This window comes from Condylura cristata, unplaced genomic scaffold (genome assembly GCF_000260355.1).
Source record: "Condylura cristata isolate star-nosed mole 26May11 unplaced genomic scaffold, ConCri1.0 scaffold00013, whole genome shotgun sequence".
Classification (NCBI taxonomy): Eukaryota; Metazoa; Chordata; class Mammalia; order Eulipotyphla; family Talpidae; genus Condylura; species Condylura cristata.
Window position 1 is genome coordinate 23262515 of NW_004567114.1, and position 16461 is coordinate 23278975.

The 16461-nt window shown below is 40.7% G+C and overlaps 1 protein-coding gene across 5 annotated transcripts in view; it reads right to left on the reverse strand.

The window, feature by feature from the left end:
* Positions 1–16461, reverse strand: part of SIPA1L1 (signal-induced proliferation-associated 1 like 1) — a 320552-nt gene that overhangs the window by 108413 nt on the left and 195678 nt on the right. For 4 of the 5 annotated variants that reach the window (XM_012724498.1, XM_004681724.2, XM_012724496.1 and 1 more), the window contains one exon: positions 9646–11447. In XM_012724498.1, coding sequence (XP_012579952.1) covers positions 9646–11143 — 1498 coding nt within the window. In that variant the 5' untranslated portion in view covers positions 11144–11447. Of the gene's footprint in view, positions 1–9645; positions 11448–12081; positions 12102–16461 lie in introns of those variants that run through there. The other variant, XM_004681723.2, reaches the window with a different exon arrangement.

Below are 16461 nucleotides of genomic sequence, written 5' to 3' on the forward strand. Positions count from 1 at the left end.
TCAATTATAAATGTAGGCAACTAATGACAGTAACATTCGTTCCACATGTGTCTTTGACATTGACAGACACCATTGATATTTCCCTATCATATCATAGTTGCAGACATAGCAAATTATGCTCATTGTACTTTGAAATTAATATATTTATATCAGATGTGCTGCTAGATATTTTGTAATACACTAAGAAGCCTATATACTAGTAAGTACTGAATTTTTTTTAATGCTTTTGCAATTTTACATAGTAAGCCTGATAAGGTTGATAAGTTTCATATTTTTATGTTTTAAATATTTTTATCTTATGCACTTGAAAACATTTTTTAAAGGAGAGTCCATAGTCTCACTAAACTGCCCCAGGGGCCAATGGGGGCAAGAAAGCACTAAGACAGCTGATGTGAGTGTTACTGATAATGACTAGAAACTTAAAGACTTGAGTTTGTAATAGCTGGAAGACTTTTAGCTTGTTTTATTTGTTTGAGATTTATTTATTTATGCATACAGAACTGGGGTACAGGTCAGAGGTACAGGGGCAGTGAGAGGATTCACCAGAGTGGGGAGCAGAACAGGTTGACTGGCAAAGTACACTGCTGAGGGGAGCAGCGGGCGAAACAGGAGAGTCTGCCGCGCCATGTGGGTCAACTCCGGGGTGGGGATCGAACTTGCAGTGAAGTGGCTGTGCCTCGCTTGCAGTGCATTGTCCTAACCCATTCTGCCACCAGGGAAGGCCTAGTTGGGAAACTTTAAGTGATGGCATAGTCAATTATGAAATCATGAAAAATATAAACTTATATTTAATGTTCCTTATTTTACTCAAAAAAGGAATATGCATGCACTGAAAAAAGAGAAGAGAAATAACACCATAATTAATCACACAAGATTTTCTATAGTTACTAATATTTCTGTAATGAATATAACTTCTATAATAGGAGGGTTTTTAAGTATAAAATACAGTTATTTGCAAATGGTGAATGATTTTAAAGAGTATTTTTAAAAGTTACCTTTTTGCTTGAAAAATTTTTATAAAGAAATTAAGTTTTGTTATTTCTTAAGTGCACACAATTGTATGAATCACCTATATTTTAACCAAATATTTTCTATTTCAGATCAAATGGAGCCTCACAAGTAGATATTTTTCATTTATAATCATAATTTTTGTGATGTTAAATTTTCTAAAACGTTAAAAAATTGCTTATCCTTATATTTTTAATTGTATTATTTTTATTGAGGTGAAATAAAATATATTGTTTTACAACACTAAATATGATTTAGAGGTTCACACTTATTAAGATATATGTTACCACACAAGATCCACCACCAACATACAAATAGCTAAGAGTACATGAAAAAAAAAATGCTTATCATCAGGGAAATGCAAATCAAAACCATAATGAGCTACCTACCACCTCACACCCATGAAAATGACCCACATCAAAACAACCAGAAACAAGTGTTGAGGAGGGTGTGGAGAAAAAGACACCCTCCTACACTCTGGTGGGAATAGAGATTGGTCCCTATGGGAAAGGGTATGGAGGTTTCTCCATACCATGTGACCCAGCAATTACACTTCAAGGTATCTATGCACTGAATGCAAAAACACTAATTTGAAGGTCTATGCACACTGCTAGGGTCACTGCAGCACTATTTAAAATAGCTTAGTTATGAAAAAAGTTGCATTTTAATCTAACTCTTTACTGTTAATGCTCGTTAAAACTAATTCAAATGCCAGCCCAGAAGACAAAGGATTCACTCTCCACATAACAGAAATGGCATTGCCATACCTGCCTTGATCTCAACTTCTTTATGCCTGAAACACCCTTTCCACCTCCCTACCAGGGATACTGAAGAAAGATGTCTTCCTACACAAAATGCTTTTAAAGGATTTTGAAGAAGTCCTGTAGAGATAACCAGAAATTCAGCCCAGGGATCAGTCACTGCAACTCACCGGATGGGGTGAGGGGCAAGGGCTCACAGCAATCAGTACTACTCACTTACTTGTTGACTGAGTCTCTGCAAGTTGTGGTGCTTCTCCCTCACTTAAAGCAAAGGTAATTAGGAAGAGGTCTCTCGCTCAGATAAACCACCTCCCTAGACAGAGAGAAGACTTCAAGAGAAGACCAGGAAACAAACTGATATAATAAAGCAAATTTTTTTCTGAATATTTATTTCAATGTTCAGGAGAAGCAGCTCACTGGTGTCTCAAGTTATAATGAGGAAGTATTTGGAAAACAGGTAACAGGATTTATTGTGTCATTATAGTGAAATAATAGATTTAAATGGCCCTTAACCCCTTAAGACAAGGAAACAAATTCTTTTGAAAAATGTACATCAGTGAAGTGGTGTACACTGATGCTTATGATTACAGGAAGTTGGGTGAGATTCCTATTTGCATGTAGGTGGTGTGAATATTAGCTGCTGTCACTGACTGCACCCCAAGTTTTTATGTTTACTTTTCTTAATTACATTACCACTTACTGTATATACAGAACAACCATTATCAGAACCAGGAAATTATCACTGGTACAATTCCACTAACTAAAGATCTTACTCAAAGTCCACCAGCTTTTCCACAATGTCAGTTTTACTTTGAAATCCCATTCAGGAGCCTATGATGCATTTAGCTGTTATTTCTCTTTGATACCTTGCAGTCCATAACAGTTTCTCATCTTAATGTGTATGATCTTGTATGATCTTTCAAGAGTATTTATCACTCAATCTGGGCTTGTCTGGAGGTTTCACATGACTGGACTGAGGTTGTGCATTTTGGTCAAGAAACCCACACAGAAGCTGTAATATCAGTAAATCGTGTCGTAGGTTTCAATGACAAGGACCTGATTGATCTCATTACAGTAGAGTCTGCCAGGTTTCCTCACTTACAATTTATTATCTTTTTCCTTGTGGTTTACAAATATCTTTGGGATTATGCAAATCCTGCTTCTCCTGTCTCTCCACAAACCATCACCCACGATTTTAGCAGCCATGGGTCATGACTAATGACATTTACAATGGGAAAAGTCAACCTCAGTAATGGTGTTTGGGGCCTAAAGGGACTGATTGGTGGTCTTGGTGAGCACCCACAAAACCACCATGACTACACGCAGATTTGTTTGTGGTCTCATTTCCTGAAAAACAGGAGAAGGCACTGCAGCATACAATTTAGCATCTGGACATGTTACGCAAAGGGCCCCTGCACAGTGGCCAGAGTACAACACGTACTGTATCCACATCTCAAAAAATAACCCCATAATTGGCATCAGCACCAACACCCCTCCCCTTCAAAAACATTTTTTAAGCCTGCCTCATCTGTGGTTTTTGCCTTCAAGAAAAAAGTTAAAAACTGTGTGCACTGCTTTTGGCTAACGATTAGCCAGGGGGGTTATCTAATAGAAGCAGGTGATATTAGTGAGAAACATAGTAGTAACTAAAGAAAAAGTTTGGAATAGTGTTATTACCCAGCTATAAACAGGCTGTCATTTTTCCCCCCAAAAGAATTTTGAGCTCATTTATAAATGACACATGTAAATCATGCTTGGGAAATAAAGAGAGAAATAAAACACAAAAGTAGAAACAAATGTCTTAATAATGAAAGGCAGGCACTGGTGAGACACCAGAAAACAATTCCTGGGTTTGAATTCTAAAATTAATTTCTTACATGGAACTTTCTAAGGGGCTGAGGTAACAACATAAAAAGGCAACATCTTCATCTCCACTTTTATTACCCTGCCTTCATATCATGGGGCCTTTAAGAAGATGACCTTGTATAATATCAAGTATTTAAGCAAATGTGGCTTCCTCACTATCTTGATTTTAAAGTAAAACCTGAGGGGAAGCTGAGGCACATGTGCTTTTAACCAAGTTCAACAACTCTGAAGTGAAGCGGCTCAGGCAGTATGAAATCAGAGTACCTTAAGAGGTCAGATCTTAGATGGTCAGCACAGAAAGTCAAGAGGTCACAGCCTGGAAGGGAGAGGATGCTTGTTTTCAAAGGAGCAAACTTCCAGAAGGAATGACCTCCTTGCTCCTGGAAGCCCTTAGCAGATAAAAAAACAGCAGCAAACACATTCTTGGGATAGTTTCTCAACTAGTTATTTATTTGAGACATTCTCTGAACAAGATTAGAGATTCAAGAGCTACCTTCAAATGAATTATTTCAAATTAGTTTATGGGATCTCAATAACAAATAAGACCAGGGTATTAAGACAAAGAATAATCATGTATGTACAAAATAATTTCCCAATCATTTTGACCAAAATTAAGTTCAAGATCACAGAGAACACCACAGTTCAGCAGAGCAAAACTGCTGTGAATAGTCTCTGCTGAATCCAGTGCTCAGTATTTATGTGAAATAGGAAACATTCCACATCAAAAAGTAAACAGGGTAATTACCCTTAAAGAACTCTACATTGTAACACATTCCACAATAACTTCCTCAAGCCTAATGTTGCTACATCTACTGGGTTTAGAAAACAACAAATAAAGAAAGCCAAACAAATAAGCAGATTTTACAAAAGAGCTTAGTCACATGGTGTGCCCTGAGGTCACAGATGTGTCATCTATTAATCCACTAAAACATCTAATAGCTACTTAATGATGCTCATTTAACCAACCAGAAGTTAGAGAACAACTCTTGATAGCAAAATGAAAATTATAGCAGAATGTTAAAGAGCAAGTACAAATGAAGTTAGGTGCGTGTGTTCTACAGAAGGGATGTTACAGAGGCCAGATTACAAGAGGATGAGAGGTAAATGAAGACAACTGCGTGTCACAACAGCAAATGAAATCCAGCGTGGGTGCACAGCTGATGAATTTGGGGACCAAGGGCACTGCTGACCCTGTGCATGTGTGCCTGCACGGCGCCTCGAGGGGGTGCGGGTGTGTGTGTGTGTGTGTGTGTGTACAAAGGCAGAGGTGGGAGTAGAGGATAGTGAACAGTAACAACAAATCTGGTGGCTTAAAATTAACACAAAATAATGAGGAATACACATATTAGCGTTCTCTCTTTTCAAGAGAGGGAAAATGTTCTTAAATGAGCTTCAGACTGGTTAACAATAGTTTCTTTGGGCCACTGGGCTGTAGGGCAAGGCCCTCCCCTCACAGCACTGCAGTAACTTGACTTTTAGCGTGCCCAAAGTCTGGCATCAAAATAGCACATAGCCCCACTGCTGATCCATGAAGCAACAGATGTCTGCACCAAGACTACCTCTGGCTCCTCTCTTCCCTAGGAAGGCTTCCCTCTGACTCGCTCCATGGACAACTGTACACTCGGGTCTAAACGGAGTTAAGTCCTGTGTGGCCCCAGAGAATGAGGTGAGTAATGTCTAGGGATGTCTCCCCCACAGTCATGCCAGGCATGGAGGCAATGTTATAAGTATTCTCTAACGGTATTTTCCACTTACAAATTTCCTTGATACTTATATCATGGTGACTATATAAATAAAAGCTAAATAGAGAATATATACATACTTGCAGAGAACAAGCCGATTAAAAGCTATGCTCTCCTACCGCCTAGTTTGTGCCTCTCTAGGACAGGTGTGGGAGCATCACTGGGACATCAACCACAAGGTCAGCTTTGCTGGGTCCTGCGTGTTCCATGAGTGCTGCATGAAGTACCCAGTCTTTGCACAAGCAATACCTGTGAGTATTATTGCTGTCACTGAATTCCTGCTGAGTGCAAATAGAAACATTCCACATACTAGTAAAACAGCCAAGAAAATGGGCAGGAGAAAGAAGCATTGATGATGTATTGCTTATTTTAGTAAGTGAAATAACGGGATTTCTCTATAGATCTGGAATCCTCCCAGCAAAGGACGGAGCCTATATGTCCTCTAAGGTCTAACTTTGCAAAACAATCCTGTTTATAAAAATAATGTGAATGGAGCTTCGTCACTTGAACATAGTTAAAAGCAACATTCACTGTCAAGTACAGAGCATACACAAAAGGAATGCGTGCCACTCCTCCCGCTCGGCCACGATGAGGTGAGGACTTTATCAAGCAACAGAATGAACGTAGCTGATGCTGAACAGGCTGGAGTGAGAGCCAAGTCAGCAGTGCACCTTGTGTCTGGAGAGTACCACCTGACACTGATACCCACCTTCAAAAAGATGACTTGCTCTAAGGCCTTATTAGGAAAAACCACTTAGTATAAGAATTTCAATGGCTCAAAGTTGAATATTAAAAATTATGCAGAATTATCTCACTTTTCTATGCTGTGATAAAAAGCACAGCTAGCATGTGAATCTGTTAACATACAGTTTCACTTTAGGGGCTTAATTTCAGCTCCAAGTGTGTGGCACATTATCATATAGTGACAACCAGGATTTGAAAACACTAAGTTGTGTGGTCCAAGAAAATGCAGCAGGTGCTGTGGCTGTCGCTGCCTGAGCAGCCTCCTGGACTCAGCCCTGGCTCCACATCACGCCCGCGGCAGTGCAAGGGCCCAGCGGCTCTCCAGCACCACCACCTCTGCTCCCACCAGCCAGACTTCATGCTGCAGTCCCTGAGTCCTCCCCAACCTGTTCATGCCAGCTGCCTTGCCACTGTAATTCTGAAATTTAATTAAACATTAGGAAAGCTCATGGACAAAGTATAAAAGATACATCTCGTTTTTATTAGAAACTAAGCTGAAGGCTTTAGAAGAACTTAATATAAAGGCAAGTCACTGAAAAAAAAAAAAAGGCTGTTGAGTCAGATGTGGATGAGACAACTACAAAAAATAAATAAAAACAAACTTGAAAAAAAAATAAAAACAGACTTGAACTACTGTGATAGTTACAGTTTCTGCATTTACACTTGTGAATTGTACTATTAGTATGTGATTCAAAATACCAGAATCATTGCCAGAGAGAAGTCACTAACTTCACAGGAACTTCCAAATAGTCTTATATATGCTGATGAAAGTTAGAAATTTTACACATGTATGTATTTTAAAGATTCCCTGCCTTATTCCATATAACCCAGCAATCCCACTCCTAGGTATCTACCCAAAAGACACAAAAACATTGATTCAAAAAGATACCTACACCCCTATGTTTACTGCTGCTTTATTTACAATAGGAAAGACATGGAATCAACCCAAACGCCCAAAAGTAGATAACTGGATTAAAAAGATGTGGTATATATACACAATGGAATATTACTCAGCAACCAAAAAAATAAACACGTGCCTTTTGCAGCAACATGGATGGAGCCAGAAGGGATCATGCTTAGTGCAATAAGCCAGAAAGAAAAGGAAAAATTCAGGATGGTTTCACTCCTACCAGGAGTGTAAAGGACCAGGGGAGAAAATAATAATAATAATGATGAACTATATACCAGACACATTTTACAGGAGTAGAGTGGGAAATAGATCAAAAATGGGGGGGGGGGCGTGGAGGCAGAGGGAAGGGGGAAGTGTACTGGACTATGGTGATGGTACATGGGTGAACTGGTGATGGGAAGCCCAAGGCATTTATAACTGACATGGAAAAAGGCACAAAATGATGTAATAAATAAAATAAAATAAAATAAAGATAGACTATTAAGTTGTAAAAATAAATAAATAAAACAGTCAAAAAAAAAAGTTTCTCTGCCTTACCTGGTATTTTTAACTAACCAGTTCCAATTATGCTGAGTAAGAAAGTATTTTCCATGTTTCAAATTAGAAATTATTTTGAATTTTGTGAGTTTAAAATTTATGGTGTGTGATGTTCTAAACTGAGTTACAATAATACAGGTGTTCACAAATTTTTATTCCAACTTTTGAAAGACAAAATATTTAAACAAATTTCTGCTGGATTTAAGCATAACAACATGTTCTTCCAGTGCAGGACAGGGCAGAGTGGTTAGGACCAGGACTCTGGTCAGCCACTCCAGAAGTGGGTTCCTGGCTCCTGTACTGTGAACTCCCTGGCAGCATAGCCCCTTAAGTCAAGGAGCCATTTTAGCCCCAGTTTTCTCATTTGGAAAATGCCATCGATAATGGTAACCACACTGCAACAGGCATAAAGAGGTAGAGATGAGAAAACACACTTCAGAAAAATGCTCAGTAAAGTTCTTGGTGCATAATAAGTGTCCTTTAATAATATTATTATATTGCCTAATATATGTACCAACTACTATATAAATAAGATTATAAGTAAAAAGTTTTCTTTCGTTGGACTTAGTGTCACTTTACCAGAAGCGTATCCACCCACAGAAAGATCAGAAACACCTGTGGGAAATTTCCCTCTGTACAGGAAGGCTGGGGCTCTAGCTCCCAGTGTGATGTTTTTACACCCTAGGGTACCTCTGGTAATGCCTGGAGATGTTGTAGGAGTCACAACTCGGGGTGGGAAGGAGGTATAAGACAGGAAAGCTACTAAACCTTCTACATCTTGCAATGCCTAGCAAAATAACCTCCCCCCCCCAAAGTATTAGCTAGCCTAAGTGCCAAGGTGGCAATGTCGAAATACCGTTTCCCAATGGACAGTGTAAGAAAGAAGTGAGTTCTCAAATCTGACCTCCAGAAAGTTCTGCTGAGAAAATAAACATTGCTTAGAAATGAAATTGTGATTTTCATTACCATATTCTATATATGTAATATATAGAGATTCTATAGCTCTATACATATATATTAAATAATGAGATGTGGATATTTAGCAACGAGACAAGATTCTTCTGGTCAATAAACCACTTTTGGAAATTATCACATAATAAGCTTAATTTCATTCAAAAGTGACATGGCCATAAATTTATAGACTTTCATTTTGAACCGTAAATCCAAGTAGGATTACAAACTCGGGGAGAGCGGTGGCAGGCTGGCGACAACACCGTGGCAGCCCCAGCGCAGGGTGCAGCCAGCTGCATCGCTGCTGCTGAGGGTCGCGGGCCACGTGTCCCCTTCCTTGGGCACAGCCCGATGTCAGCTTTCTTACTTATAGGACTTAAAATCAGCACTTCAACTAATAATGCTGCTCAAAAACAACTATTGCAGAGCTCTTCAGAGTTCATTTAGATTACTTACTTTTCAACAACCACAGGGTTTTAAGGAGCATGAGATAAAACAGTATACATAAAGGGCAACCTGCAAGGTGTGCGCCCACCCCACCCCCCCAAAAGCAAGAGTCTGGCAAGCCACCAGAATGTTACGGATTCTCACCTCTTTTGTGTGTGTGCTACTCAAACCTGGAAGACCTAGAATCTGATTCTTGACTCTGAGACTTACTTATTCTGACTTTTTTTTTGATAATGTCATTAGTTTCGCCAACACCGCAGTGAAATGAATACAAATGTATTATGTCGAGTCTACTATGCTCATTTACTGGTGAGGACACTGAAGAAAGGAAATGTATCGTCTATAAATGTGCTAAATAAATGGAAAGCAGCATTAAGATCCTTACTTAAATGACATTTATCCCTAAAAGTATATGCCACATCTGCCACACTGACTCATTTCATTCACTAAATTTGAAAAAACTATTAAAATCCAGCAGACGAGGCATTTTTATACCTGAAAGGAGGAAGTAACTGAAAAGATACAGGACATAAATTGCAGCAAATACTTACAACTGAACTATTTTACCATCCCAGAAAGGAACGGCATTCACACAAGTCTTACAGCGCACGGCCGGAAGCAAAACTTTTTTCAGAAAGCACTGCAGAAGAAACCAACATAATCAAAGATCTCTGCTCACCTTTCTGGTAGAAAAATTTCCTGTAATAGTATGCACCAAGATCCACGTGTTCCACGACGTATCTCTTCACTCTGTCCAGGTGCAACACCAGGTTTTCCTTGGGCACTTCCAGCACGGCCACTCCTGCGTTGGTGCAGTGGGAGCTGAGGGTGGACTCAAAGGAGGCACTTTCACATCCACTGAAGGAGCCAGAGTTGGACTTGGACAGGCTGATCTTCCTCTCCCCCTCGCCACCTATCTCGTTCCGAAAGTAAGGACAGCTCATGACAAGTTCATTGCTTTTGTCGTCCCCCTGGTCCATGCTGAGGCTGCCTTTGGAGTTCAGGTCCTCCGTGCTGCCCATGGGGGAGCTGAAGCTGGCCGAGTGGGACAAAGGTCCCGAGACCAGCGAGGCCACCGCGGCTGCCGAGGCCCCCGTGGTCGTGTTTCTCCTCTTAATGACATTGTGCCTGTTCATGATGGCCTCGTTCAGGTCAAATAATATGCTCTGGACATCATAGTGGGCAAAGCACTTTGGACATGTCCAGGGCCTGACCGAGTCTTCTGATCGGTTATCTTCAAGGTCCGAGGATTTCCCAAGCTCTTCACCTTTGGCATTGCGTAATTTACGAAAGATGGACGAGTCTCCAGTTTCGGACTTGGACCGTCGCTTGAGTGGCTTTTCCCTCTCCTTGAAGAGCCTGAGATTCTCTCTCTGTGAGATGGGTCCGTCTATAACATCCAGCGAGAAGCCAGAACCCTTGCCCCCACCGGCAATGAGAAAATCACTCAGCTTGGTCGGAGTCGGCCCTCGGTCCGATTTGTCGTCTTTGTAGCCCTTTAACAAATCAAAGAAGCTTTCTCCGGACGTTCCCTGCTTATCGATTGAAGAGGTGCTGCCATATTCCCTGTGCAGCGAGGGCCCCGTCTTGTAGGTGGGCGAGATACATTCATCAAAGCTATCCACGTCAAGCTCACTTATGGTGATGTCGCTGTTGCTCCGCTGCCGGATTCTGCGCAGAGCTTTCCTGGGGGAGCTGGGATAGGCTTCCGGCATGAGGAATCGGGAGTCCATGTTCTCCGAAGGTCTCGTCTTGTTCTTCAGCGTGTTCTGTATGCTTTTTAACATGGCTGAGTCACTGGCGTTGAGGCTAACAGAACTTCCCTGACTCACAGGACTGCTTTTGGAGGACATGCTCTCAAGGCAACTTGAGGTTTCTATTTCCTGGCTGGAACGGCTAGATTCTTTTATATTTTCTTTTCTCGGGGGCCAATCTGCGATTCGTGCCCTCACCCCCATCTTTGGGACTCCAGGGGTCGAGGTCACATGATGAGAACCTTCACTGCGGGGGGGCCCTACGGGAGCCATGACCGATGGTCCTAAGCTGCCATTTTGGGACCGGAAGCGCCGCATGTACAGGTCGTCGGTGTGGACTTTGGGGGCGCCATCACTGCCCACCACAGAGGTCCTTTCCGAGGAGACTGGCCTTTCCGTCTGTGACCGTTTCAGGCTGGTCATGATGTATAAGCAATTAGACTTAAATCCCTGCAGAAAGGGCCACCATCGTGGCAAGTGTTAAATGTGCACTTCTCTTTTGGAGAACGGTTTCCAGAAAATACAACAGTTGCATGAGATCTTAATCTTTTTCATTTAAAAGGTTAAAAGATGCCTTATTTTCCTAGCTCTGAATATTGGTATTTTCAATCAAAACATTATAATCCACAGTCGTTCCTCTGCATCACTGTAACAACTTTCTTTCAGAAGAAAACGAATGGAACTTGTATTACTGCAATTCTGTGATTGCCATAATCCCAGGCTTTCCCTAAAAGAGAGAAGGACAACTGGAATTAGCATTTGATAAAGACATCTAAAATAAATATGCTACTGCCAGAACCAAACACGTGAAAATAAGGCTCAATAATGAACTGTGGTTCACAGCCCATGATTTTAGTGAAGCAGGTTTGAAAGCAAAGAAGCATTTAATAAAATCCAAACTTAAATTTCACATATCAAAAGACCACTGATAGTTTAGCTGAACTGTTTTATGTAACTGGGTGGGGGGAGGGGGCTCCTTCCAAGGCAGCAAGGCTCTTAACCCAAATACAGACTCTGACGACTTCTACAATGCAGAACATCAGGAATCACCTAGAATCACCTAGAACGTCAGGAATCACCGCTCTGCCCAAAAGTTGGAGACATAATCAACAGGGTTTGATAATTACAGCCAAGCAGCTTTTTAACAATAAAAATTGAAAAATTATGCCATGGAATGTGCCGCTACACTTACTATTTAACACCCTCCATATTTCAAAAGCCATACTTGCTTTTTGTTTCTTTACAAAGGCTGAAATAGTTGGCGAGAAAAAATACAACATAGAAAATAAACAAGGTTTTCCCGGAGCCAAAATAACACCCATTAGCACATTTCTGTTATTTTCCTCTACTTTCTTACTTACCCAAAATACGAATATTTCAGAATGAATCCAGCATTCACCACCGTTTCCTAAGCTTGCCTTAGTTTTGTCTACTCTTAAAGATAGAAATTTCACTAATAACAAAATGCCTGCATTTCCTCATTCACTGCAACCTGCCCCACCCTTCGGCACTAATTTATGAAGACAGCAAAAAGGAAACGTTGCTCTGGGTAGACCACTCCATGTTCCCTAGGCATCGGACGACAGAGAACTGTTAGCATCCTTCCAGGAGAAGGGTAAAGAAAGCCAACTTCCTCAGGAGCATGTCAGGCAGCAGGCAGGAGGCACAAATCCTGGTACAAAATACTGCATGGTTGCAAACAGTCTGCAAGTACCGGCAGAGGACCCTTTTCCAAAGACTCCACACATTACACAAGAGGTGGCCTTTAAATTCTTGCCAAGTACACGTTTGGAAGGGTGCTGCTGATCCGGCAGTGCGCTGACAGGGCTGCATTGTCTACCATTCACGGCGACACCCGAGGACGACCCGTGCTCGCTGCATTCCACTCAACAGTAACAAGCACTTACTTCCACGATAATTAAGCATCTCGCTAGTCAGCTTCCTGCCTCCAAGGAGCTGCTTTAATTTCTCCTGCAGTACACAGAGAAGACTCGCTGCTATTTAAAGGCTGGAACATTTAAGAGTGTTTCAAAAAATGCATGCTGCCTGCAGAATTCAGGGACAGCCAAGCTCCAGCTGGGCTCACAGGGGCTGGTCTGAGCAGCTGGTCAGATAAATATTAATTGTTTTCACTCTCACTCCTTGTCCCCATCTCTTGTGAGAGGGATGCTGGTTTTGTACTGCTACCTAATTAAACCTGGCTTTCAAACTTCCAAGGTTCTTTCACTGTCAGACAGCTGTGATTTTTTCTTTACATTCCCTAAGTTTGTATGCTCCTCTGGAACAGCAAGCATTCAATGGGAGCAATGTGCTAACTGTTGATTCCACACGCAAAACATGTGGTGTGGCTTCAGCTATAGTTCAAGATGTGCTCCTCATAAGAAGGAAGCGGAAAAGTCAACAACCATCGAGATGCAAAGTAAACACAGGTCTATCCCCCAAAAGTCTTTTGACAACCAAAACCAGAATGTATGAACTACTTTGTAATGGGAGTGAGGGCTTGGGAGTGAGGAGGAGTGGTAAAGAAGACTACTTATTTCAGTGAAATATCTTCAAAGCACGAATACAGTAGCATAAAGAATATATTCTAGTGCTCACCTCAGCAGCACATATACTAAAATTGGAACGATACACAGAAGATTAGCATCGAATAGCCAATATTTTCCTGACTCAATTTAAAGAGAACAGAGGCATCACGTCCCAGACTTCAAGCTATACTACAAATCCATAATAATGAAAACTGCATGGTACTGGAACAAGCACAGGCACACAGACCACTGGATTCGAATAGAAAACCCAGATATAAGCTCGCAGGTTTATGTACAGCTAATCTTCGACAAAGGAGCAAAACATAGGCAATGGAATAAAGAAAGTCTGTTCAATAAATGGTGCTGGGAAAACTGGGTGCTACATGCAAAAAAATGAAGCTAGATTAATACCTTGCACCATACACAAAAACCAACTCGAAGTGGATTAAAGACCTAGACATAGACACCAAACCATAAAATACCTGGAAGCAAAGGTGGATGAAACACTACACAGATACAGTAATATCTTTTTTTTTTTAAAGATTTATTTATTCATACAGAACTGCGGTACAAGCCAGAGATGCAGAGGGTGAGAGGATTCACCAGAGACAGAGTGGGGGACAGAACAGGCAGACTGATGAAGTACACTGCTGAGGGTAGCAGCAGGCGGGTCAGGAGAGGTCTGCCACGCCATGTGGTCACCTCCGGGGCAGGCGGGGATAGAACTCATGCAGAAGTGGCTTCAGCTTCTTAGTGCTGTGCTTTAACCCGCTGCGCCACCAGGGAGGGCCCATACAGTAATATCTTTAAAGATACAACACTCAAGGATAGGTGAAGGGAAGGTTAAACAGCTGAGATTACATCAAGTTAAATAGCTTCTGAACAGCAAAAAAGACATTACTCAAAACAAAAAGACACCCTACTGATTAAGAGAAAACTTTCCCACACAATACTAATGATTAAGGATTGATCACAGAGATTAAACAAAGAGCTGATGAAACTCAACAAAAATAAAGTGAACAACCGAATAAAAAATAGGCAGAAGAGCTAAAAAGGTACTTGTCCAAAGAGGAAATGTAGACAGCATATGAAAAAATGTTCAACAACATTTGTAGTAAAGGAAATGCAAATTAAAACCACAATGAGATACCATCTCACACCAGTGAGAATGGAACATTTTAAAACTAGCAACAACAAATGTGGTGAGGCTGTGGTGAAAAAGGAACTCTCCTGCACTGCTGGTGGGAATGCAAACTAGTACAACCACTATGGAAAACTGGTGGTTTCTCAAACTGCTAAAAATGGAGATTCCATATGACCCAGTGACCCCACTCCTAGGTATCTACCCAAAGGACACAAAAACAGTGACTCAAGGGGACACCTGCACCCCCATGCTTATTACTGCTCTATTTAAAATAAGAAGATGTGGAATCAACCCAAATGACCAAAATAGATGATTGGATTAAAAAGATACCGTACATATACACAATGGAATATTACTCAGCAATCAAAAAAGACAAACTCATGCCTTTTGCAGCAACATGGATAGAGCTGGAAGGGATCATGCTCAGTGAAATAAGCCAGAAAGAAAAGGAAAAATACTGGATGGTTTCACTCATAGTAGGAGCATAACGGACTGGGGGGTGGAGGGGGCAGGGAAGCAATTGTAATAAAGAAAAAACAAGAAACAATGAACAACCATACACCAGAGACATTTGAGGGGATAGGGGAATGGGATCAAAAATGGGGCAGGAAAGGTGTATGGGACTATGGTGATGGCACATGGCTGAATTGGTGGTGGAAAGTCCATGGGGATTATAGCCAAGATGGAAAAGTGAACAAAATGAAGAATGATGTAAAACTTAAAAAAAAAAAAAAAGATATTCTAAAGAAATTCTTGTAAAGTCAGATGATTTCAAATTTTCTTACAATCTCAGAAAAATCTAAATAAATCACCTGCCATTCTCAGAACCAACAGTCCTGAAAAGGCCAATGTGTTAATAAGCCCACCATGAGAAAAACACATTCTTGCCACATTTCATTTTCCTTAGAAAACAGTGTATTGCAGAGCTGTCCTTTAAAAAAAAAAAAAAAAAGGATTTTTTAGGATATGTGAAGTTACATCCACTGAAAGAGGAAACTGAAAAATACAGTCAACAGAAGTGACAGGATGGTGAGTCTCGGTCATAAGCACAGCAGCAATCCTCTTTTAACCTTCCATATGCTCTCTGCATGTTTAAATAGGCTTTCCAAAAATTTTATTTTTAAACATAAAATTTTTTTCGTAATTCAAAAGAAATAGCAAAACTCCCTGATTATATGAAATCTTGATTATAACAGTGATCCAGTGTTTTCATTTAATCAGCACATAGATAGGGACAGAAGGTGAGAGAGTTCAAGATAGCTAACTAAATGATTTTTCTTTATGTAATAAGCTTTTCTTTCCTATTTTCTCTTGTTTCTCCCCTTCTACCTTTCCTCATCCTTACGTATACCATCAAACTCCTTTGGATACAAGATAAACTTTGAACACTAGCTACCAAATGTAGAAATCAATATGCTCCTATTAACTGTACTAGTGAAAACATAATTGACGACATCATGTATGTCATACAATGACAGATCAATAACTTGATCCTTAGGGATCAAGTAAGTAGCAAATATATGCTGACAATTATTAGTCATTCTCTTCATTACCATCAAACATGCCTAAGCATTACTAGATATGGTAAAATGCAATAGAATTCAACAGAAGAACAATACTAATTTATAGCATGTTGCCTCCATCTGTTGAAAGAAAAGGCTGTGGGGAAAAATGTCTCATTACAATGGTTAGTTTTATAGCTCTATGTATATCACTTGGGTCCATGGCAGGCCCTTTTAGTTAGAATACCAATCCCCACTTAGTGCTCCTGAAAACTATTCGAAGGATCTGTAAAAGTTCTACTACTTGACGTTCTTTTCGTGACTCCAGGTTTACTGTAATGTACTAGACCACTGTTGTCACAGAGTCACTCGGAAGCGCTTCCTCTTCTCCAAATTGCCCAAGTCCTCTGCACTCTCCTCTGAGCATCGACCACACCCAAGTCAAGGATATTTGAAGCACCAGTGCCTCCTTTCCATGCTCTACTCTTCCTACCTTTCTGAAACTCTCTCTTCTAGAATTCCACAATGGTGATATTCTTTATTTCTCTCTCCTTTTGGGGGGTGGGG